The sequence below is a fragment of the Oncorhynchus nerka genome, unplaced genomic scaffold (assembly GCF_034236695.1).
Source record: "Oncorhynchus nerka isolate Pitt River unplaced genomic scaffold, Oner_Uvic_2.0 unplaced_scaffold_920, whole genome shotgun sequence".
Classification (NCBI taxonomy): domain Eukaryota; kingdom Metazoa; phylum Chordata; class Actinopteri; order Salmoniformes; family Salmonidae; genus Oncorhynchus; species Oncorhynchus nerka.
The window spans coordinates 188,720-211,410 of NW_027040383.1; the positions used below are offsets into that span (position 1 = coordinate 188,720).

The following is a 22,691-nucleotide window of genomic DNA, read 5'->3' on the forward strand; positions in this document are numbered from 1 at the left end:
CCTACTTACTTTCTGGGTAGGGGGTCCCCCCTCTCCTGTCACTCAAACTGGCAGTGCTTCTCTGCTCTCTGCCGGCCGTCATCTCTACTCCTCAGGGCAACAGCTGAGTTGACACGCCTGGAGGCAGAACATCCCACCTCCAAGCCCTTTACCTCCTCTACCTTCCCCAGACCCTCCCCAGGATCCCTCCCTAGGAGCCCTACCCAGGATCCCTCCCCAGGATCTCTCCCCAGACCCTCCCCAGGATCCCTCCCCAGGATCTCTCCCCAGACCCCCCCCAGGATCCCTCCCCAGGATCTCTCCCCAGACCCCCCACCTAGACTCTCCCCAGGACCCCCTCCCCACCCATATGCTCCCCCAGGAGCCCCCACTAGACCCCCCTAGACCCCCAGGACCCCCCCCAGGAGGAGCCCCTAGACCCCCCCAGGAGCCCCCCAGACCCCCAGACCCCCCAGGAGCCCCCCACCCCCACCCCTAAGATTCCCCCAGGAACCCTCCCTAGGCCCCCCAGCCCCCCCCCCCAGGAGCCCCCCTATACTGATTGTCACTGTGTCAGGTCCCGTGGTGTTTTAATGTGTATTTAAATGTCTGTCCCCCAGACCCCCCAGGAGCCCCCACCCCTAGGATACCCCCCAGGAACCCTCCCTAGGAGCCCCCACCCCCTAGGGAGCCCCCCCCAGGAGCCCCCCAGGAGCCCCCTAGAGCCCCCCCAGGAGCCCCAGGAACCCTCCCCCCAGGAGCCCCCCCCCCCCTAGGCCCCCAGGGCCCCCCCCCCCCCCCCCCCCCCCAACCCTCCTAGGAGCCCCCCAGGAGGCCCCCCCCCTAGACCCCCCCCAGGAGCCCCCCTAGGATACCCCCCCCCCAGGAGCCCCCCCTCCCTATACTGATTGTCACTGTGTCAGGTCCCGTGGTGTTTTATGTGTATTTAAATGTCTGTCCCCCAGACCCCCCCCCCAGGAGCCCCCCTAGGAACCCCACCCCTAGGATACCCCCCCCCCTAGGAGCCCCCCCCAGGAACCCTCCCTAGGAGCCCCCCCCCCAGGAGCCCCCTATACTGATTGTCACTGTGTCAGGTCCCGTGGTGTTTAATGTGTATTTAAATGTCTGTCCGTAAACAGCGTTTTGAAGTGACGGAACGTTTACAGATGAAGTGAGAGATAATCAGACTATAATCTGTTTCTTATTGTTGCCCTGTTTCTATAATTCACAACCTTGATGAGCTATTTATTATTCCTCCTCATTCTGTTTACCAGTTCCCACCGAGCTGGGCCACGGAAAACACTCTGCCGCGGCGGCTCAGTGGTGTGTGTGTGTGTGTGTGTTAGGAGCTCAGTGTAAATATTTTCACCAGACAGTCTGTTTTGGCATCGCTGTGTTTACTTTAGCCCACCGACCGACCGACCGACCGACTGGGGGAAACACACTCATTCAGTCCATGTTTAAATGTCGTCTTCATTACTACACCAACACCACAAGCAGAGGACTGGTCTGATCACATCCTGTCAAACCTGGAGGTTAAAATGGATGGCTGGAGAGTTGTCACAGTATAACAGGGGGAGGAGGGAGGGGGAGGGAGGAGGGGAGGGAGGGGGAAGAAGAAGGGAGGGGAGGAAGGGAGGGGGAGGAAGGGGGGGGGGAGGAGGAAGGGGGGTAAGAAGAAGGGAGGAGGAGGAAAGGGGAGGAGGGAGGAGGGAGGGGTAAGAAGAAGGGAGGAGGAGGAAAGGGGAGGAGGGAGGAGGGAGGGGTAAGAAGAAGGGAGGAGGAGGAAGGGGGAGGGAGGAGGAGGAGAAGTAGGAGGGAAGGGGAGGAGAGGAGGGAGGAAGAGGGGAACGAGGGGGAGGAGAGGAGGGAGGAAGAGATTGAACGAGGGGGGAAGAGGGGAGGAAGAGGGGGAGGAGAGGGAGGGAGGAGAGAGGGAGGAAGAGGGGAACGAGGGGGAGGAAGAGGGGGTTATGCAGCCAATTTGTGTTTGGTTTTGACACCTTTAGTGTTTAGGTTCGTCAGAACAACGCTGAGTTCTCAGACTCCCATGTTAACCACCTGATCCTGTGTGGGTGTGTGTGTGTGTGTGTGTGTGTGTGTGTGTGTGTGTGGGTCCGGGTGTGTGTGTGTGTGTGTGCTCTCTGCCCTGCAGTGTCCCATGGTGTCCACCCCCTGTATGTATTGATTAGGTGTGTGTGTGTGTGTGCTCTCTGCCCTGCAGTGTCCCATGGTGTCCACCCCCTGTATGTATTGATTAGGGTTCATAAGGGTGTGTGTGTGTGTGTGTGTGTGTGTGTGCGTGTGCTCTCTGCCCTGCAGTGTCCCATGGTGTCCACCCCCTGTATGTATTGATTAGGGTGTGTGTGTGTGTGTGTGCTCTCTGCCCTGCAGTGTCCCATGGTGTCCACCCCCTGTATGTATTGATTAGGGTGTGTGTGTGTGTGTGCTCTCTGCCCTGCAGTGTCCCATGGTGTCCACCCCCTGTATGTATTGATTAGGGTGTGTGTGTGTGTGTGTGTGTGCTCTCTGCCCTGCAGTGTCCCATGGTGTCCACCCCCTGTATGTATTGATTAGGGTGTGTGTGTGTGTGTGTGTGTGCTCTCTGCCCTGCAGTGTCCCATGGTGTCCACCCCCTGTATGTATTGATTAGGGTGTGTGTGTGTGTGCTCTCTGCCCTGCAGTGTCCCATGGTGTCCACCCCCTGTATGTATTGATTAGGGTGTGTGTGTGTGTGTGCTCTCTGCCCTGCAGTGTCCCATGGTGTCCACCCCCTGTATGTATTGATTAGGGTGTGTGTGTGTGTGTGTGCTCTCTGCCCTGCAGTGTCCCATGGTGTCCACCCCCTGTATGTATTGATTAGGGTGTGTGTGTGTGTGCTCTCTGCCCTGCAGTGTCCCATGGTGTCCACCCCCTGTATGTATTGATTAGGGTGTGTGTGTGTGTGTGTGCTCTCTGCCCTGCAGTGTCCCATGGTGTCCATCCCCTGCAGTGTCCTCCCCCCTGGTGTCCTGTGCAGCTGCCCTGCAGTGTCCCATGGTGTCCACCCCCTGTACCTGTATTGATTAGCCTGTGTGTTCTGACTCTGCCCCAGTCCCGACCACCCCTGTACCTAGTCCTCTGCAGTGTGCTGTGTGTGTGTGTGTGCTCTCTGCCCTGCAGTGTCCCATCCCCCTGTATGTATTGATTAGGGTGTGTGTGTGTGTGCTCTCTGCCCTGCAGTGTCCCATGGTGTCCACCCCTGTATGTATTGGGCTTAGGTGTGTGTGTGTGTGTGTGCTCTCTGCCCTGCAGTGTCCATGGTGTCCACCCCTGTGTGTTAGGGTGTGTGTGCAGGTGTGTAATCTGCCCTGCAGTGTCCCATGAACAGTCCACCCCTGTATGTATTGATTAGGGTGTGTGTGTGTGTGTGCTCTCTGCCCTGCAGTGTCCCATAGTGTCCACCCCTGTATGTATTGATTAGGGTGTGTGTGTGTGTGTGCTCTCTGCCCTGCAGTGTCCCATCCTGTCCACCCCTGTATGTATTGATTAGTATACAGTGTTGCAACCATGTGGAAATAGTCTCTCTGCTCCTGCAGTATGTCTTGTCTGTGTGTGTGTGTGTCTGTCTCTCTGCCCTGCAGTGTCCCATGGTGTCCACCCCTGTATGTATTGATTAGGGTGTGTGTGTGTGTGCTCTCTGCCCTGCAGTGTCCCATGGTGTCCACCCCCTGTATGTATTGATTAGGGTGTGTGTGTGTGTGCTCTCTGCCCTGCAGTGTCCCATGGTGTCCACCCCCTGTATGTATTGATTAGGGTGTGTGTGTGTGTGCTCTCTGCCCTGCAGTGTCCCATGGTGTCCACCCCCTGTATGTATTGATTAGGGTGTGTGTGTGTGTGCTCTCTGCCCTGCAGTGTCCCATCCTGACCCCTGTATGTATTGATTAGGGTGTGTGTGTGTGTGTGTGTGCTCTCTGCCCTGCAGTGTCCCATAGATGTCCACCCCTGTGATGTATTAAATTCTCTGTGTGTTTGTGTGTCCTGTGCAGGACGTCCCTGAGTGGTTCTAGCTCCACCAGCCCTGCGCCTCAGTGTCCCAAGACCCATCCCCCTCAACCTCCAGCAGGCCCCCCTACACCTAGACCTCTGCAGCCCTGAGTGATGGCCCCCCCTCCCTCCCTCCCTCCCTCCCTCCTCCCTCCCTCCGGTCCTCCCTCCCTCCCCTCCCTCCCTCCCTCCCTCCCTCCCCCTACACCTAGTCCTCTGCAGCAGCCTTGTGACCCCTGACCCCTCCCTCCCGACCCCCTCCACCTAGTCCTCTGCAGCAGCCTTGTGACCCTGACCCCTCCCTCCCGCACCCCTACACCTAGTCCTCTGCAGCAGCCTTGTGACCCCCCTCCCTCCCGACCCCCTCCACCTAGTCCTCTGCAGCAGCCTTGTGACCCCTGACCCCTCCCTCCAACGACCCCTACACCTAGTCCTCTGCTCATGTCTCTCTCATTTCTGTTCAAGGGGCTTTACCATGGGAAACATGTGTCTACATTGTTAAAGAGGTGAAATAGATCATAAACAAAAGGTGAAATAATCAATAATAAATGAACAGTAAACATTACGCTCAAGTTTCATAGGGTTATACACATGTCATTATGTCTGTATACAGTGTTGTAACCATGTGGAAATAGTCTCTCCTTCTCCTTCTGGGTCTCTCCTCTCTCCTCTCTCTCTTTCTGTCTGTATACAGTGTTGCAACCATGTGGAAATCTAGTCTCTCATGTCTCCTCTCTCATCTCTGTCTCCTCTATACTCTCTCAATATACTACCTGTCTCTCTCTCTCTGTCTGTCTGTCTATACTCTGTCTGTCTGTCTACTCTGTCAACTGTCTGTCTGTCTGTCTACTCTGTCTGTCAACTTCTGTCTGTCTGTCTGTCTGTCTGTCAATATACTGTCTGTCTGTACTACCATGTCAATATCTGTCTGTCTGTCTGTCTGTCTGTCTGTCTACTCATGTCAACTCTGTCTGTCTGTCTGTCTGTCTGTGTCATGTCAACTTCTCTCTCAATATCTACTCTCTCTCTCTCTCTCTGTCAATATACTCCTGTCAACTTCCTGTCAATATCTACCATCTCAACTTACTCTGTCTCTACTCTCTGTCAACTCTGTCTTTCTCCTTCTGTCTCTCTATCTCTCTGTCAACTTTCCATTCTACTCTCTCTACCTGTCAACTCTCTCTGTCCATGTCAATCTACTCTCACTCTCTCCTACTCTCTCTCTCTCATTTCTCTCTCTCTCTCTCTCTTTCAATTTAATTTAATTTTATTTCACATGGAAACACATTGCCAAAGCAAGAGAAATAGATAATAAACCAAAGTGATTATTAAATCTCTCTGTGTGTTTGTTTTCCTGTGCAGGACTTACCATGAGAGTGGTTCTAGCTCCACCAGTCGCAGCGCCTCAGAGAGCTACCAAGACCCTTCCCAAGCCCCGTCGCCTCCAGCAGGCCGCCCTCCGACCCAGACCTGCCCCCAGGTGAGTGATGGCTCCGTGGCCACAGGGAGTACTTACTACCATGTCACGCTGACCACCAGGCAGGGCTAGGCCTCAGTGGGTGGACGAATCACTGACAGGACAGGTCTTATCAGAAAAGGGGCGTCCGACCACCACGGTCCTCAATGCGTTCTTTTACTACCCTGTGCATCCTGCTCAGAAGTAGGGCACCATCTAGGGAATAGGGTGAATTTGGGATTCCAGTGTCAACTTACCATTCAATCTCTACCATGGGTCAACTTGGGATTCCAGTACTACCAGGACAGGGAATCCAACCTCTCTCCTATAGGGTGTAATTTGGGATTCAACCTCTCTCCTCCTAACGCCACACCCCTAACAACACACTTAGCGACACAATAAAGTCCTCGTGTCAGTGAGGCTGTAAACCCAGATCTGTTAGGACTTTATCAATGAAACATCTCTGAACTGACTTCAGAGAGGCCGACTTATGACTCATTTTACTGTCCGGAGAGACTCTCTGCAGGTGTAATGATAAATCCATCACTCACTCAATATACTACCATGTCAACTTACCACTCAATATACTACCAAATATACTACCATGTCAACTTACTACCATGTCAACTTACTACCATGTCAACTTACCACTCAATATACTACCATGTCAACTTACCACTAATATAATACCATGTCAATATACTACCATGTCAACTTACCACTCAATATACTACCATGTCAACTTATATACCATGTCAATATACTACCATGTCAACTTACCACTCAATTTACTACCATGTCAACTTACCACTCATTTTACTACCATGTCAACTTACCACTCAATATACTACCATGTCAACTTACCACTCAATATACTACCATGTCAATATACTACCATGTCAATATACTACCATGTCAATATACTACCATGTCAATATACTACCATGTCAACTTACCACTCAATATACTACCATGTTAACTTACCACTCAATATACTACCATGTCAATATACTACCATGTCAACTTACCACTCAATTTACTACCATGTCAACTTACTACCATGTCAATTTACTACCATGTCAACTTACCACCATGTCAATTTACTACCATGTCAACTTACCACTCATTTACTACCATGTCAACTTACCACTCATTTACTACCATGTCAACTTACCACTCATTTTACTACCATGTCAACTTACCACTCATTTTACTACCATGTCAACTTACCACTCATTTTACTACCATGTCAACTTACCACTCATTTTACTACCATGTCAACTTACATTTTACTACCATGTCAACTTACCACTCATTTACTACCATGTCAACTTACTACCATGTTACTACCATGTCAACCTACCTCTCATTTACTACCATGTCAACTTACCATGTTAACCTACCTCTCATTTACTACCATGTCAACTTACCACTCATTTTACTACCATGTCAACTTACCACTCAATATACTACCATGTCAACTTACTACTCAATTTACTACCATGTCAACTTACCACTCATTTACTACCATGTCAACTTTACCACTCATTTACTACCATGTCAACTTACCACTCAATATACTACCATGTCAACTTACCACTCATTTACTACCATGTCAACTTACTACCATGTTAACCTACCTCTCATTTACTACCATGTCAACTTACTACCATGTTAACCTACCTCTCATTTACTACCATGTCAACTTACCACTCAATATACTACCATGTCAACTTACCACTCAATATACTACCATGTCAACTTACTACTCATTTACTACCATGTCAACTTACCACTCATTTTACTACCATGTCAACTTACCACTCATTTTACTACCATGTCAACTTACTACCATGTCAACTTACCACTCATTTTACTACCATGTCAACTTACCACTCATTTTACTACCATGTCAACTTACCACTCATTTTACTACCATGTCAACTTACCACTCATTTTACTACCATGTCAACCTACCACTCATTTACTACCATGTCAACCAGTAGAGCTGTGTGTTGACCAGTATCCCAGACCAGTAGAGCTGGGTATAGACCAGTATCCCAGGCCAGTAGAGCTGTATCCCAGGCCAGTAGAGCTGTGTGTAGACCAGTAGAGCTGTGTGTAGACCAGTATCCCAGGCCAGTAGAGCTGTATCCCAGGCCAGTAGAGCTGTGTGTAGACCAGTAGAGCTGTGTGTAGACCAGTATCCCAGACCAGTAGAGCTGGGTATAGACCAGTATCCCAGGCCAGTAGAGAGACCAGTAGAGCTGGGTGTAGACCAGTATCCCAGACCAGTAGAGCTGGGTGTAGACCAGTATCCCAGACCAGTAGAGCTGGGTGTAGACCAGTATCCCAGACCAGTAGAGCTGGGTGTAGACCAGTATCCCAGACCAGTAGAGCCTGACCAGTAGAGCTGGGTGTAGACCAGTATCCCAGACCAGTAGAGCTGGGTGTAGACCAGTATCCCAGACCAGTAGAGCAGTATCCCAGACCAGTAGAGCTGGGTGTAGACCAGTATCCCAGACCAGTAGAGCTGTGTGTAGACCAGTATCCCAGACCAGTAGAGCAGTATCCCAGACCAGTAGAGCTGGGTGTAGACCAGTATCCCAGACCAGTAGAGCAGTATCCCAGACCAGTAGAGCTGGGTGTAGACCAGTATCCCAGACCAGTAGAGCTGTGTGTAGACCAGTATCCCAGACCAGTAGATCTAGAGCTATATCCCAGGCCAGTAGAGCTGGGTGTAGACCAGTATCCCAGACCAGTGTAGAGCAGTATCCCAGGCCAGTAGAGCTGGGTGTAGACCAGTATCCCAGACCAGTAGAGCTGGGTGTAGCTGTGTGTAGACCAGTATCCCAGACCAGTAGAGCACTATCCCAGGCCAGTAGAGCTGGACAGTGTAGACCAGTAGCCAGACCAGTGTTGAAGAGCCCGTCTGGGGAACCTCCCAGACCAGTAGAGCTTTGTGTAGACCAGTATCCCAGACCAGTAGAGCTGTATCCCAGGCCAGTAGAGGAACTGGGTGTAGACCAGTGCTGTATCCCAGACCAGTCTGGGCCTGTGCTGTAGACCAGTATCCCAGACCAGTAGAGCAGTATCACCACCCAGTAGAGCTGGTGCTGTATCACCAGTACTCCCAGACCAGTAGAGCAGTATCCCACCAGTAGAGCTGCTGTAGACCAGTATCCCAGACCAGTAGAGCTGTATCCCACCCAGTCTGAGAACTGGGTGAGACCAGTATCCCAGACCAGTAGAGCTGTGTGTATCACCAGTATCCTGGAAACCTCCGAGCAGTATCACCAGGCCAGCTGGGTGGAGACCATTATCCCAGACCAGTGAGCAGTATCCCAGACCAGTAGAGCTGGGTGTAGACCAGTATCCCACCCACTCAGTAGAGCAGTATCCCAGGCCAGTAGAGCTGTGTGTAGACCAGTATCCCAGACCAGTAGAGCTGTGTGTAGACCAGTATCCCAGACCAGGGGAACTGGGTGTATCACCAGTCTGGGGAACCTCCCAGGCCAGTAGAGCTGGGTCCGTGACCAGTATCCCAGGCCAGTAGAGCTGGGTGTAACCAGTGCTGTATCCCAGACCAGGGGAGCTCCGTGTGTAGACCAGTATCCCAGACCAGTAGAGGAACTCCGTGCTGTATCACAACCCAGTGAACCTCCTTTGTCCGCTATCACCACCCACTGAGGAATGGAGTGTGTATCACCAGTCACTTGTAAACCTCCCTCTGGGGAATCCGTATAATTAAATTGTAGAGAATAAATATATATATGGACAGTGTGCTGTCACCACCCAGTTTTACAGTGTTGATCACAGCCACTCTGGGGAACCTCCTCTGGGGAACCTCCTCTGTATCAACCCCTCTGGGGAAACCTCCGTGCTGTATCACAACCCACTCTGGGGAACCTCCGTGCTGTATCACAACCTCCTCTGGGGAACCTCCTCTGGGAAACCTCCGTGCTGTATCACAACCTCTCTGGGGAAACCTCCGTGCTGTATCACAACCCACTCTGGGGAAACCTCCGTGCTGTATCACCACCCACTCTGGGGAAACCTCCGTGCTGTATCACCACCCACTCTGGGGAACCTCCGTGCTGTATCACCACCCACTCTGGGGGGAACCTCCGTGCTGTATCACAACCCACTCTGGGGAAACCTCCGTGCTGTATCACCACCCACTCTGGGGGAAACCTCCGTGCTGTATCACATCCCACTCTGGGGAACCTCCTCTGGGGAACCTCCGTGCTGTATCACAACCCACTCTGGGGAAACCTCTGTCACCACCCCCACTCTGGGGAAACCTCCGTGCTGTATCACCACCCACTCTGGGGAAACCTCCGTGGGGAACTGTATCACCACCCACTCTGGGGAACCTCCGTGCTGTATCACCACCCACTCTGGGGAACCTCCGTGCTGTATCACCACCCACTCTGGGGAAACCTCCGTGCTGTATCACCACCCACTCTGGGGAAACCTCCGTGCTGTATCACCACCCACTCTGGGGAACCTCCGTGCTGTATCACCACCCACTCTGGGGAACCTCCGTGCTGTATCACATCCACTCTGGGGAACCTCCGTGCTGTATCACCACCCACTCTGGGGAACCTCCTCTGGGGAACCTCCGTGCTGTATCACAACCCACTCTGGGGAACCTCCTCTGGGAAACCTCCGTGCTGTATCACCACCCACTCTGGGGGAACCTCCGTGCTGTATCACCACCCACTCTGGGGAACCTCCTCTGGGGAACCTCCGTGCTGTATCACAACCCACTCTGGGGAAACCTCCTCTGGGGAATCTCCGTGCTGTATCACAACCCACTCTGGGGGAACCTCCTTTGGGGAACCTCCGTGCTGTATCACAACCCACTCTGGGGAACCTCCGTGCTGTATCACCACCCACTCTGGGGAACCTCCGTGCTGTATCACAACCCACTCTGGGGAAACCTCTGTGCTGTATCACCACCCACTCTGGGGAAACCTCCGTGCTGTATCACCACCCACTCTGGGAAACCTCCGTGCTGTATCACCACCCACTCTGGGAAACCTCCGTGCTGTATCACCACCCACTCTGGGGAAACCTCCGTGCTGTATCACCACCCACTCTGGGGAAACCTCCGTGCTGTATCACCACCCACTCTGGGGAAACCTCCGTGCTGTATCACCACCCACTCTGGGGAAACCTCCGTGCTGTATCACCACCCACTCTGGGGAAACCTCCGTGCTGTATCACCACCCACTCTGGGGAACCTCCGTGCTGTATCACCACCCACTCTGGGGAAACCTCCGTGCTGTATCACCACCCACTCTGGGGAAACCTCCTGCTGTATCACCACCCACTCTGGGAAACCTCCGTGCTGTATCACCACCCACTCTGGGAAACCTCCGTGCTGTATCACCACCCACTCTGGGAAACCTCCGTGCTGTATCACCACCCACTCTGGGAAACCTCCGTGCTGTATCACCACCCACTCTGGGGAACCTCCGTGCTGTATCACCACCCACTCTGGGAACCTCCGTGCTGTATCACCACCCACTCTGGGGAACCTCCGTGCTGTATCACCACCCACTCTGGGGAACCTCCGTGCTGTATCACCACCCACTCTGGGGAACCTCCGTGCTGTATCACCACCCACTCTGGGAACCTCCGTGCTGTATCACCACCCACTCTGGGGAACCTCCGTGCTGTATCACCACCCACTCTGGGAAACCTCCGTGCTGTATCACCACCCACTCTGGGAACCTCCGTGCTGTATCACCACCCACTCTGGGAAACCTCCGTGCTGTATCACCACCCACTCTGGGAAACCTCCGTGCTGTATCACCACCCACTCTGGGAAACCTCCGTGCTGGATCACCACCCACTCTGGGGAAACCTCCTCTGGGAACCTCCGTGCTGTATCACCACCCACTCTGGGAAACCTCCTCTGGGGAAACCTCCGTGCTGTATCACCACCCACTCTGGGGAAACCTCCGTGCTGTATCACCACCCACTCTGGGAAACCTCTGTGCTGTATCACCACCCACTCTGGGGAAACCTCCGTGCTGTATCACCACCCACTCTGGGGAAACCTCCGTGCTGTATCACCACCCACTCTGGGGAACCTCCGTGCTGTATCACCACCCACTCTGGGAAACCTCCGTGCTGTATCACCACCCACTCTGGGAAACCTCCGTGCTGTATCACCACCCACTCTGGGAACCTCCGTGCTGTATCACCACCCACTCTGGGGAAACCTCCGTGCTGTATCACCACCCACTCTGGGGAAACCTCCGTGCTGTATCACCACCCACTCTGGGGAAACCTCCGTGCTGTATCACCACCCACTCTGGGGAAACCTCTGTGCTGTATCACCACCCACTCTGGGGGAACCTCCGTGCTGTATCACCACCCACTCTGGGAACCTCCGTGCTGCATCACCACCCACTCTGGGAACCTCCGTGCTGTATCACCACCCACTCTGGGGAACCTCCGTGCTGTATCACAACCCACTCTGGGGAAACCTCCGTGCTGGATCACCACCCACTCTGGGGAAACCTCCGTGCTGGATCACCACCCACTCTGGGGAAACCTCCTCTGGGGAACCTTCGTGCTGTATCACCACCCACTCTGGGGAAACCTCCGTGCTGTATCACCACCCACTCTGGGGAAACCTCCGTGCTGTAAACCTCCTCTGGGGAAACCTCCGTGCTGTATCACCACCCACTCTGGGGAAACCTCCGTGCTGTATCACCACCCACTCTGGGGAAACCTCCTCTGGGGAAACCTCCGTGCTGTATCACCACCCACTCTGGGGAAACCTCCGTGCTGTATCACCACCCACTCTGGGGAAACCTCTGTGCTGTATCACCACCCACTCTGGGGAAACCTCCGTGCTGCATCACCACCCACTCTGGGGAAACCTCCGTGCTGTATCACCACCCACTCTGGGGAAACCTCCTCTGGGGAACCTCCGAGCTGTATCACCACCCACTCTGGGGAAACCTCCTCTGGGGAACCTCCGTGCTGTATCACCACCCACTCTGGGGAACCTCCGTGCTGTATCACCACCCACTCTGGGGAAATCTCCGTGCTGTATCACAACCCACTGCTTTCAGCTGGACAACCATACATGACTCTTAGTTGGAGATGTAAATGGGGATTTATAACAGTGTGTGTTATAGCATACAGTGTGTGGTTGTGTTACACAGGACCTGTTCAACAGTAGCCAAGCGTTTCTGTTTTAACAAGGTCTATACACTATATATATATATGTATGTATGTGGACACCCCTTCAAATTAGTGGATTTGGCTGTTTCAGTCACACCCTGTTGCTGACAGGTGTATAAAAACGAGCACACCGCCATGCAATCTCCATAGACAAACATTGGCAGTAGAATGGGCCTCACTGAAGAGCTCAGTGACTTTCAACGTGGCACCGTCATAGGATGCCACCTTTCCAACAAGTCAGTTCGTCACATTTCTGCCCTGCTAGAGCTGCCCTGGTCAACTGTAAGTGCTGTTATTGTGAAGTGGAAATGTCTAGGAGCAACAACGGCTCAGCTGTGAAGTGGTAGGCCACACAAGCTCACAGAAAGGGACCAACGTGGGCTGAGGTGCGTAAAAAATATTCTGTCCTCGGTTGCAACACTCAATACCAAGTTCCAAACTGCCTCTGAAAGCAACGTCAGGACAAGAACTGTTAGTCGGGAGCTTCATGAAATGGGTTTCCATGGCCGAGCAGCCGCCCACAAGCTTCAGATCACCATGCATAATGCCAAACCTTGGCTGGACTGGTGTAAAGCTCACCTCTTCTGGACTCTGGATCAGTGGAAACACGTTCTCTGGAGTGATGAATCACACTTCACCATCTGGCAGTCTGATGGACAAATCTGGGTTTGGCGGATGCCAGGGCAACGCTACCTGTCCCAATGCATAGTGTCAACTGTAAAGTTTGGTGGAGGAGGAATAATGGTCTGGGGCTGTTTTTCATGGTTCCGTCCTCTTAGTTCCAGTGAAGGGAAATCTTAACGCGACAGCATACAATGACATTCTAGATGATTCTGTGCTTCCAACTTTGTGGCAAAAGTTTAGTGAAGTTTGGGCATTTCTCTTGGAAGAGGGATGAAAGCTCTTGTTTAGTGAAGTTTGGGCATTTCTCTTGGAAGAGGGATGAAGTTTGGGCAGGAAGAGGGATGAAAGCTCTTGTTTGTTGAAGTTTGGGCATTTCTCTTGGAAGAAGGATGAAAGCTCTTGTTTGTTGAGTGTTGAATTCAGCAGTCAATAGAACTCACAGGTAGTTTGAAAGAAGAGAGAACCATTCAGACCCAAAACCATTCAGACCCTGAACCATTCAGACTCATAACCATTCAGACCCTGAACCATTCAGACTCATAACCATTCAGACTCAGAACCATTCAGACCCTGAACCATTCAGATCCAGAACCATTCAGACCCATAACCATTCAGACCCATAACCATTCAGACCCATAACCATTCAGATCCAGAACCATTCAGACCCATAACCATTCAGACCCATAACCATTCAGACCCATAACCATTCAGACCCATAACCATTCAGATCCAGAACCATTCAGACCCATAACCATTCAGACCCTGAACCATTCAGATCCAGAACCATTCAGACCCAGAACCATTCAGATCCAGAACCATTCAGACCCAGAAACCATTCAGACCCATAACCATTCAGACCCAGAACCATTCAGACCCAGAACCATTCAGACCCATAACCATTCAGGCCCATAACCTTCAGTAATGTTAAATGTAAACCATTCAGACCCAGAACCATTCAGACCCTGAATTCCACAGACCCACTACTTGACGCTGGCTCTGTGGATCACCAAGTTGCGTCTGCCTCTGAGGAGACTACTTGACTTGGGTCTGTGTTGTAATGTTAAATGTAAACCATCCACAGAGGAGACTAACTTGGGTCTGTGTTGCTGAACTCATTCAAGTACCCTGTATTCCACAGAGGAGACTACTTGACTTGGCTCTGTGTTGCTGAGCTCATGTCAAGTAGTCTGGTCCTGTATTCCACAGAGGAGACTACTTGACTTGGCTCTGTGTGCTGAGCTCATGTCAAGTAGTCTGGTCCTGTATTCCACAGAGGTGTTGCTGAGATGTCTACTGGTGTACTTGGGTCTGTGTTGCTGAGCTCATGTCAAGTAGTCTGGTCCTGTATTCCACAGAGGAGACTACTTGACTTGGCTCTGTGTTGCTGAGCTCATGTCAAGTAGTCTGGTCCTGTATTCCACAGAGGAGACTACTTGACTTGGGTCTGTGTTGCTGAGCTCATGTCAAGTAGTCTGGTCCTGTATTCCACAGAGGAGACTACTTGACTTGGGTCTGTGTTGCTGAGCTCATGTCAAGTAGTCTGGTCCTGTATTCCACAGAGGAGACTACTTGACTTGGGTCTGTGTTGCTGAGCTCATGTCAAGTAGTCTGGTCCTGTATTCCACAGAGGAGACTACTTGACTTGGGTCTGTGTTGCTGAGCTCATGTCAAGTAGTCTGGTCCTGTATTCCACAGAGGAGACTACTTGACTTGGGTCTGTGTTGCTGAGCTCATGTAAAGGCTGGTTTTTCCAGTCATTTTATGGTTGAACAGTTTTAAGTGGGCTTCCTCCCTGTGGGCTGAGGCACAGGTGCTGGCTGTGTCAATTGTTTACAGAAGTTTAGAGTGGCACGAAGTGGGGTGGAGGGCTCTGGGTAGGGGTGGAGGGATGGGGGTTGGAGTGGAGGGATGGGGGTTTGGGTGGAGGGGTGGGGGACTGGGTGGAGGGCTGGGGGTTTGGGTGGAGGGGTGGAGGTTGGAGTAGAGGGATGGGGGTTAGGGTGGAGGGATGGGGGTTGGGGTGGAGGGATGGGGGTTGGGGTGGAGGGATGGGAGTTTGGGTGGAGGGGTGGGGGTTTGGGTGGAGGGCTGGGGTTTGGGTGGAGGGTGGAGGTTGGAGTAGAGGGGTTGGGGTTGGAATAGAGGGGTTGGGGTTGGAGTAGAGGGGTTGGGGTTGGAGTAGAGGGGGTTGGAGTAGAGGGGTGGGGGGGTGGGGTTGGAGTAGAGGGGTTGGGGTGGGAGTAGAGGGGTGGGGGTTGGATTAGAGGGGTTGGGGTTGGAGTAGAGGGGTTGGAGTAGAGGGGTGGGGGTGGAGCGTGGGGTGGAGGGCTGGGGGTTGGGGTGGAGGGCTGTGGGTGGGGTGGAGGGCTGGGGGTTGGGGTGGAGGGCTGGGGTGGAGGGCTGTGGGTTGGAGTGGAGGGCTGTGGGTTGGAGTGGAGGGCTGGGGGTTGGGGTGGAGGGCTGTGGGTGGGGTGGAGGGGTGTAAGGCTCTGGGCTGACCGGGCGCGGGAGTGGGCCTCGGTCGGTGGTGAAACAGGTAAATTAGATCCAGAATGGGAATAGCAGGAGGCTGTTTTACTGCCCAGCTCAGAGCTCAGTCTGCAGGTGTGACAGGAACCTTCTGACTGACCCCAACACCACACACACACGCACACACACACACACACACACACCCACACCACACACACACACACCACACACACACACACACACACACACACACACACACCACACACCACACACACACACACCACACACACACACCACACACACACACACACACACACACACCACACCACACACACCACACACACCACACACACACACACACACACACACACACACACACATATAACTTTGTACATGTGTGTTTTGGTCGTGAGAAAAAATAACAGAACAGTCCCTCTATTCATGGACCTCTGTTCTAACCAAGGAGTCCAGTATAAAGGCTGGTCCAGGATCAGTTGGTACAGCCTTACAGAGACATGGTTAACCAAGGAGTCCAGTATAAAGGCTGGTCCAGGATCAGTTGGTACAGCCCTACAGAGACATGGTTAACCAAGGAGTCCAGTATAAAGGCTGGTCCAGGATCAGTATAAAGGCTGGTCCAGGATCAGTTGGTACAGCCTTACAGAGACATGGTTAACCAAGGAGTCCAGTATAAAGGCTGGTCCTGGATCAGTTGGTACAGCCTTACAGAGACATGGTTAACCAAGGAGTCCAGTATAAAGGCTGGTCCTGGATCAGTTGGTACAGCCTTACAGAGACATGGTTAACCAAGGAGTCCAGTATAAAGGCTGGTCCTGGATCAGTTGGTACAGCCTTACAGAGACATGGTTAACCAAGGAGTCCAGTATAAAGAGGAGGGAGGTGGGAGGGAGGGAGGGGGAGGAGGGGATAGTAGGGGAGTTGGGATAGAGCCTTTGGGAGGAGAGGGACAGGGAGAGTGGGGTGGGATAGAGGAGTTTGGGAGGAGGGAGTCTGGAGATTCAGAGCACATGGAGTGGAGGGTGTATGGAAGAGGGAGGGAGAGGGGGTGGTCCTGATAGAGGAGTTTGGGAGGAGGGAGGGAGAGGAGGGACAGCCTTACAGAGGAGTTTGGGAGGAGGGAGGGGAGGAGAGAGGGAGGAGGGAGACCATAGTAGTTTGGGAAGGGAGGTCCTGGGAGGGGAGTTTAGGGAGGAGGGAGAGTTTTACAGAGACAGGAGAGTGGGGTGGTGGGACCAAGGAGTTTGAGCCAGTATAGGAGGCTGGGGTGGAGGGAGAGAGGGAGGGAGGGAGAGTGGGGTGGTGGGATAGAGGGTTTGAGCTGGAGGGAGAGGGAGGGGGGGGTGGTGGGATAGGGAGTTTGGGAGGGAGAGGAGGGAGAGTTGGGGGAGGTGAGATAGGGAGTTTGGGTGGAGGGAATGGAGGGAGGGGGAGAGTGGGGTGGTGGGATAGAGGAGTTTGGGAGGAGGGGTATGGAGGGAGAGGGAGTGGAGGGAGTATGGAAGAGGGAGGGAGAGTAGGGGTGGTGGGATGAGGAGTTGGGAGGAGGGTTGGGTCTGAGGAGGGGTTAGAGTTGGGAGAGGAGGGTTGGGGTTGGAGAGGGAGGTGGGGTAGGGGAGAGAAGTCTGAGGGGGAGGAGGAGAGGGGGGGTTGGAGTCTGAGGAGGGTCAGGGTTAGAGTCTGAGAGGTCAGGGTTAGAGTCTGGGAGGAGAGGTCGGGGTTAGAGTCTGAGGAGAGGAGAGGTCAGGGTTAGGTCTGAGGAGGGAGAGGTGGGGTTAGAGTCAGAGGAGAGGTCAGGGTTAGAGGTGAGGAGAGGAGAGGGGTTTCTGAGGAGTTGAGAGTGGAGCCTGAGGAGAGGAGAGGTGGGGGTGGTGGGATAGAGGAGAGGTTTAGAGTCTGAGAGGAGGGAGATCAGGGTTAGAGTCTGAGGAGAGGAGGGTCAGGGTTAGAGTCTGAGGGGTCAGGTTAGAGTCTGAGGAGGAGAGGTGGGTTAGAGTCTGAGGAGAGGTCAGGTTAGAGTCTGAGGAGAGGAGAGGTCAGGAGTCTGAGGAGAGGAGGTCAGGGGTTAGGTGGGGGTTAGAGAGGAGAGAGTTTGAGTCTGAGGAGAGGTCAGGGTTAGAGTCTGAGAGGTCAGGGTTAGAGTCTGGAGGAGGGTCACACCAGGGAGAGGTCAGGGTTAGAGTCTGAGGAGAGGTCAGGGTTAGAGTCTGAGAGGTCAGGGTTAGAGTCTGAGGAGAGGAGAGGTCACCCCCAGTCAGAGAAGAGGAGAGGTCAGGGTTAGAGTCTGAGGAGAGGAGAGGTCAGGGTTAGAGTCTGAGGAGAGGAGAGGTAACAGAGTCAGAGGAGAGGTCAGGGTTAGAGTCTGAGGAGAGAGGGGTTAGAGTCTGGGAGAGGAGAGGTCAGGGTTAGGTCTGAGGAGAGGAGGAGGTCGGTTAGTCAGAGGAGAGGTCAGGGTTAGAGTCTGAGGAGGGAGAGGTCAGGGTTAGAGTCTGAGGAGAGACAGGGTTAGAGTCTGAGGAGAGGAGTCAGGGTTAGAGTCTGAGGAGAGGAGAGGTCAGGGTTAGAGTCTGAGGAGAGGTCAGGGTTAGAGTCTGAGGAGAGAGAGGTCAGGGTTAGAGTCTGAGGAGAGGCAGGGTTAAAGTCTGAGGAGAGGAGAGGTCAGGGTTAGAGTCTGAGAGGGAGAGGTCAGGGTTAGAGTCTGAGGAGAGGTCAGGGTTAGAGTCTGAGGAGAGGGAGGTCAGGGTTAGAGTCTGAGGAGAGGTCAGGGTTAGAGTCAGAGGAGTGGAGAGGTCAGGGTTAGAGTTTGGGAGAGGAGAGGTCGGGGTTAGAGTCTGAGGAGAGGAGAGGTCGGGGTTAGAGTCTGAGGAGAGGAGAGGTCAGGGTTAGAGTCTGAGAGGAGAGGAGAGGTCAGGGTTAGAGTCTGAGGAGGTCAGGGTTAGAGTCTGAGGAGGAGAGGTCAGGGTTAGAGTCAGAGGAGGTTAGAGTCAGAGGAGAGGAGGGTTAGAGTCTGAGGAGAGGTCAGGGTTAGAGTCTGAGGGTCAGGGTTAGAGTCTGAGGAGAGGTCAGGGTTAGAGTCTGAGGAGAGGTCAGGGTTAGAGTCTGAGGAGAGGAGAGGGTTAGAGTCAGAGGAGAGGTCAGGGAGAGTCAGAGGAGAGGTCAGGGTTAGAGTCTGAGGAGAGAGGTCAGGGTTAGAGTCAGAGGAGAGGTGGGTTAGAGGAGAGGAGAGGTCAGGGTTAGAGTCAGAGGAGAGGTCAGGGTTAGAGTCAGAGGAGTCAGGGTTAGAGTCAGAGGAGAGGTCAGGGTTAGAGTCTGAGGAGAGTTAGAGAGGAGAGGTCAGGGTTAGTTAGGAGAGTCAGGGTTAGAGTCAGAGGAGAGGTCAGGGTTAGAGTCTGAGGAGAGGTCAGGGTTAGGGTCAGGGAGGGAGGGTTAGAGTCAGAGGAGAGGTCAGGGTTAGAGTCAGGGAGAGTCAGGGTTAGAGTCAGAGGAGAGGTTATGGTTAGGTCTGAGGAGAGGAGAGGTCAGGGTTAGAGTCAGAGGAGAGGAGAGGTCAGGGTTAGAGTCTGAGAGGGAGTGGAGAGGTCAGGGTTAGAGTCTGAGGAGAGGTCAGGGTTAGAGTCAGAGGAGAGGAGAGGTCATGGTTAGAGTCAGAGGAGAGGTCAGGGTTAGAGTCTGAGAGGAGTGGAGAGGTCAGGGGTTAGAGTCAGAGGAGAGGTCAGGGATAGAGAGGAGAGGTCAGGGTTAGAGTCTGAAGGAGTTCAGGGTTAGAGTCTGAGAGAGGGAGAGGTCAGGGTTAGAGTCTGAAGAGAGTTCAGGGTTAGTCTGAGAGGAGGGAGAGGGAGGGTTAGAGTGGAGGTTAGAGTCTGAGAGGAGTGTAGGGAGGGTCAGAGTTTGAGGAGAGGAGAGGTCAGGGTTAGAGTCTGAGAGGAGGAGAGGTCAGGGTTAGAGTCTGAGAGGAGTGGAGAGGTCAGGGTTAGAGTCTGAGGAGAGGAGAGGTCAGGGTTAGAGTCTGAGGAGAGGTCAGGGTTAGAGGAGTCTGGGAGGGCTTAGGAGTTTGAGGAGAGGAGAGGTCAGGGTTAGTTTGAGGAGAGGAGAGTCAGGGTTAGAGTTTGAGGAGAGGAGAGGGGTTAGAGTTTGAGGAGAGGAGAGGTCAGGGTTAGAGTGAGGAGAGGTCAGGGTTAGAGTCTGAGGAGAGGTCAGGGGTTAGAGTCAGAGAGGAGTGGAGAGGTCAGGGTTAGTCTGAGGAGAGGTGAGGTCAGGGTTGGAGTCTTAGGAGAGGTCAGGGTTAGAGTCTGAGAGGTCAGGGTTTAGAGTCTGAGGAGAGGTGAGGTCAGGGTTGGAGTCAAGAGAGGTCAGGGTTAGAGTCTGAGGGAGAGAGTCAGGGTTAGAGTCTGAGGAGAGGAGGGTTAGAGTCTGAGGAGAGGAGAGGAGGGTTAGGAGGAGAGGAGAGGTCAGGGTTAGAGTCTGAGGAGAGGTCAGGGTTAGAGTCTAAGAGGAGGTCAGGTTAGAGTCTGAGGAGAGGAGAGGTCGGGGTTAGAGTCAGAGGAGAGGTCAGGGTTAGAGTCTGAGGAGAGGAGAGGTCAGGGTTAGAGTCTGAGGAGAGGAGAGGTCAGGGTTAGAGCCTGAGGAGAGGAGAGGGTCGGGTTAGGAGGAGAGGTCAGGGTTAGAGTCTGAGAGGAGAGGAGAGATCAGGGTTAGAGTCTGAGGAGAGGAGAGGTCAGGGTTAGAGTCTGAGGAGAGGTCAGGGGTTAGGTCTGAGGAGAGGAGGTCAGGGTTAGAGTCTGAGGAGAGGTCAGGGTTAGAGTCTGAGGAGAGGAGAGGTCAGGGTTAGAGTCTGAGGAGAGGAGAGGTCAGGGTTAGAGTCTGAGGAGAGGTCAGGGTTAGAGTCTGAGGAGAGGAGAGGTCAGGGTTAGAGTCTGAGGAGAGGTCAGGGTTAGAGTCTGAGAGGTCAGGGTTAGAGTCTGAGGAGAGGAGAGGTCGGGGTTAGTCAGAGGAGAGGTCAGGGTTAGAGTCTGAGGAGAGGTCAGGGTTAGAGTCTGAGGAGAGGTCAGGGTTAGAGTCTGAGGAGAGGAGAGGTCGGGGTTAGTCAGAGAAGAGGAGAGGTCAGGGTTAGAGTCTGAGGAGAGGAGAGGTCAGGGTTAGAGTCTGAGGAGAGGAGAGGTCGGGGTTAGAGTCAGAGGAGAGGTCAGGGTTAGAGTCTGAGGAGAGGAGAGGTCAGGGTTAGAGTCTGAGGAGAGGAGAGGTCAGGGTTAGAGTCTGAGGAGAGGAGAGGTCGGGGTTAGTCAGAGGAGAGGTCAGGGTTAGAGTCTGAGAGGAGAGGAGAGATCAGGGTTAGAGTCTGAGGAGGGAGAGGTCAGGGTTAGAGTCTGAGGAGAGGTCAGGGTTAGAGTCTGAGGAGAGGAGAGGTCAGGGTTAGAGTCTGAGAGAGGAGAGGTCAGGGTTAGAGTCTGAGAGAGGTCAGGGTTAGAGTCTGAGGAGGGAGAGGTCAGGGTTAGAGTCTGAGGAGAGGTCAGGTTAGAGTCTGAGGGAGAGGAGAGGTCAGGGTTAGAGTCTGAGGAGAGGAGAGGTCGGGGTTAGAGTCTGAGGAGAGGAGGTCAGGGTTAGAGTCTGAGGAGAGGAGAGGGGGTTAGAGTCTGAGGAGAGGAGAGTCTGAGAGAGGGAGAGTCAGGGTTAGAGTCTGAGGAGAGGGAGAGGTCAGGGTTAGAGTCTGAGGAGAGGAGAGGTCAGGGTTAGAGTCAGAGGAGAGGAGGGGTTAGAGTCTGAGGAGAGGAGGGGTTAGAGTCTGAGGAGAGGTCAGGGTTAGAGTCTGAGGAGAGGTCAGGGTTAGAGTCTGAGGAGAGGTCAGGGTTAGAGTCTGAGGAGAGGTCAGGGTTAGAGTCTGAGGAGAGGAGAGGGTTAGAGTCAGAGGAGAGGTCAGGGTTAGAGTCAGAGGAGAGGTCAGGGTTAGAGTCAGAGGAGAGGTCAGGGTTAGAGTCAGAGGAGAGGTCAGGGTTAGAGTCAGAGAGAGGTCAGGGTTAGAGTCAGAGGAGAGGTCAGGGTTAGAGTCAGAGGAGAGTCAGGGTTAGAGTCAGAGGAGAGGTCAGGGTTAGAGTCAGAGGAGAGGTCAGGGTTAGAGTCAGAGGAGAGGTCAGGGTTAGAGTCAGAGGAGAGGTCAGGGTTAGAGTCAGAGGAGAGGTCAGGGTTAGAGTCAGAGGAGAGGTCAGGGTTAGAGTCAGAGGAGAGGTCAGGGTTAGAGTCAGAGGAGAGGTCAGGGTTAGAGTCAGAGGAGGGTCAGGGTTAGAGTCAGAGGAGAGGTCAGGGTTAGAGTCAGAGGAGAGGTCAGGGTTAGAGTCAGAGGAGAGGTCAGGGTTAGAGTCAGAGGAGAGGTCAGGGTTAGAGTCAGAGGAGAGGTCAGGGTTAGAGTCAGAGGAGAGGTCAGGGTTAGAGTCAGAGGAGAGGTTATGGTTAGAGTCTGAGGAGAGGAGAGGTCAGGGTTAGAGTCAGAGGAGAGGAGAGGTCAGGGTTAGAGTCTGAGAGGAGTGGAGAGGTCAGGGTTAGAGTCTGAGGAGAGGTCAGGGTTAGAGTCAGAGGAGAGGAGAGGTCAGGGTTAGAGTCAGAGGAGAGGTCAGGGTTAGAGTCTGAGAGGAGTGGAGAGGTCAGGGTTAGAGTCAGAGGAGAGGTCAGGGTTAGTCAGAGGAGAGGTCAGGGTTAGAGTCTGAAGAGAGTTCAGGGTTAGAGTCTGAGAGGAGTGGAGAGGTCAGGGTTAGAGTCTGAAGAGAGTTCAGGGTTAGAGTCTGAGAGGAGTGGAGAGGTCAGGGTTAGAGTTTGAGGAGAGGAGAGGTCAGGGTTAGAGTCTGAGAGGAGTGTAGAGGTCAGGGTCAGAGTTTGAGGAGAGGAGAGGTCAGGGTTAGAGTCTGAGAGGAGTGGAGAGGTC

The 22,691-nt window shown here is 53.5% G+C and overlaps 1 protein-coding gene across 1 annotated transcript in view; it reads left to right on the forward strand.

The window, feature by feature from the left end:
* The first annotated feature begins 1,145 nt into the window (after nt 1-1,145).
* LOC135570700 (intermembrane lipid transfer protein VPS13B-like) overlaps nt 1,146-22,691 on the forward strand; it is a 47,480-nt gene continuing 25,934 nt past the window's right edge. Inside the window, exons 1-3 of the mRNA XM_065016653.1 lie at nt 1,146-1,150; nt 4,008-4,080; nt 5,401-5,485. Of these exons, the coding sequence (XP_064872725.1) occupies nt 1,146-1,150; nt 4,008-4,080; nt 5,401-5,485 (163 nt within the window). The remainder of the gene's footprint in view (nt 1,151-4,007; nt 4,081-5,400; nt 5,486-22,691) is intronic.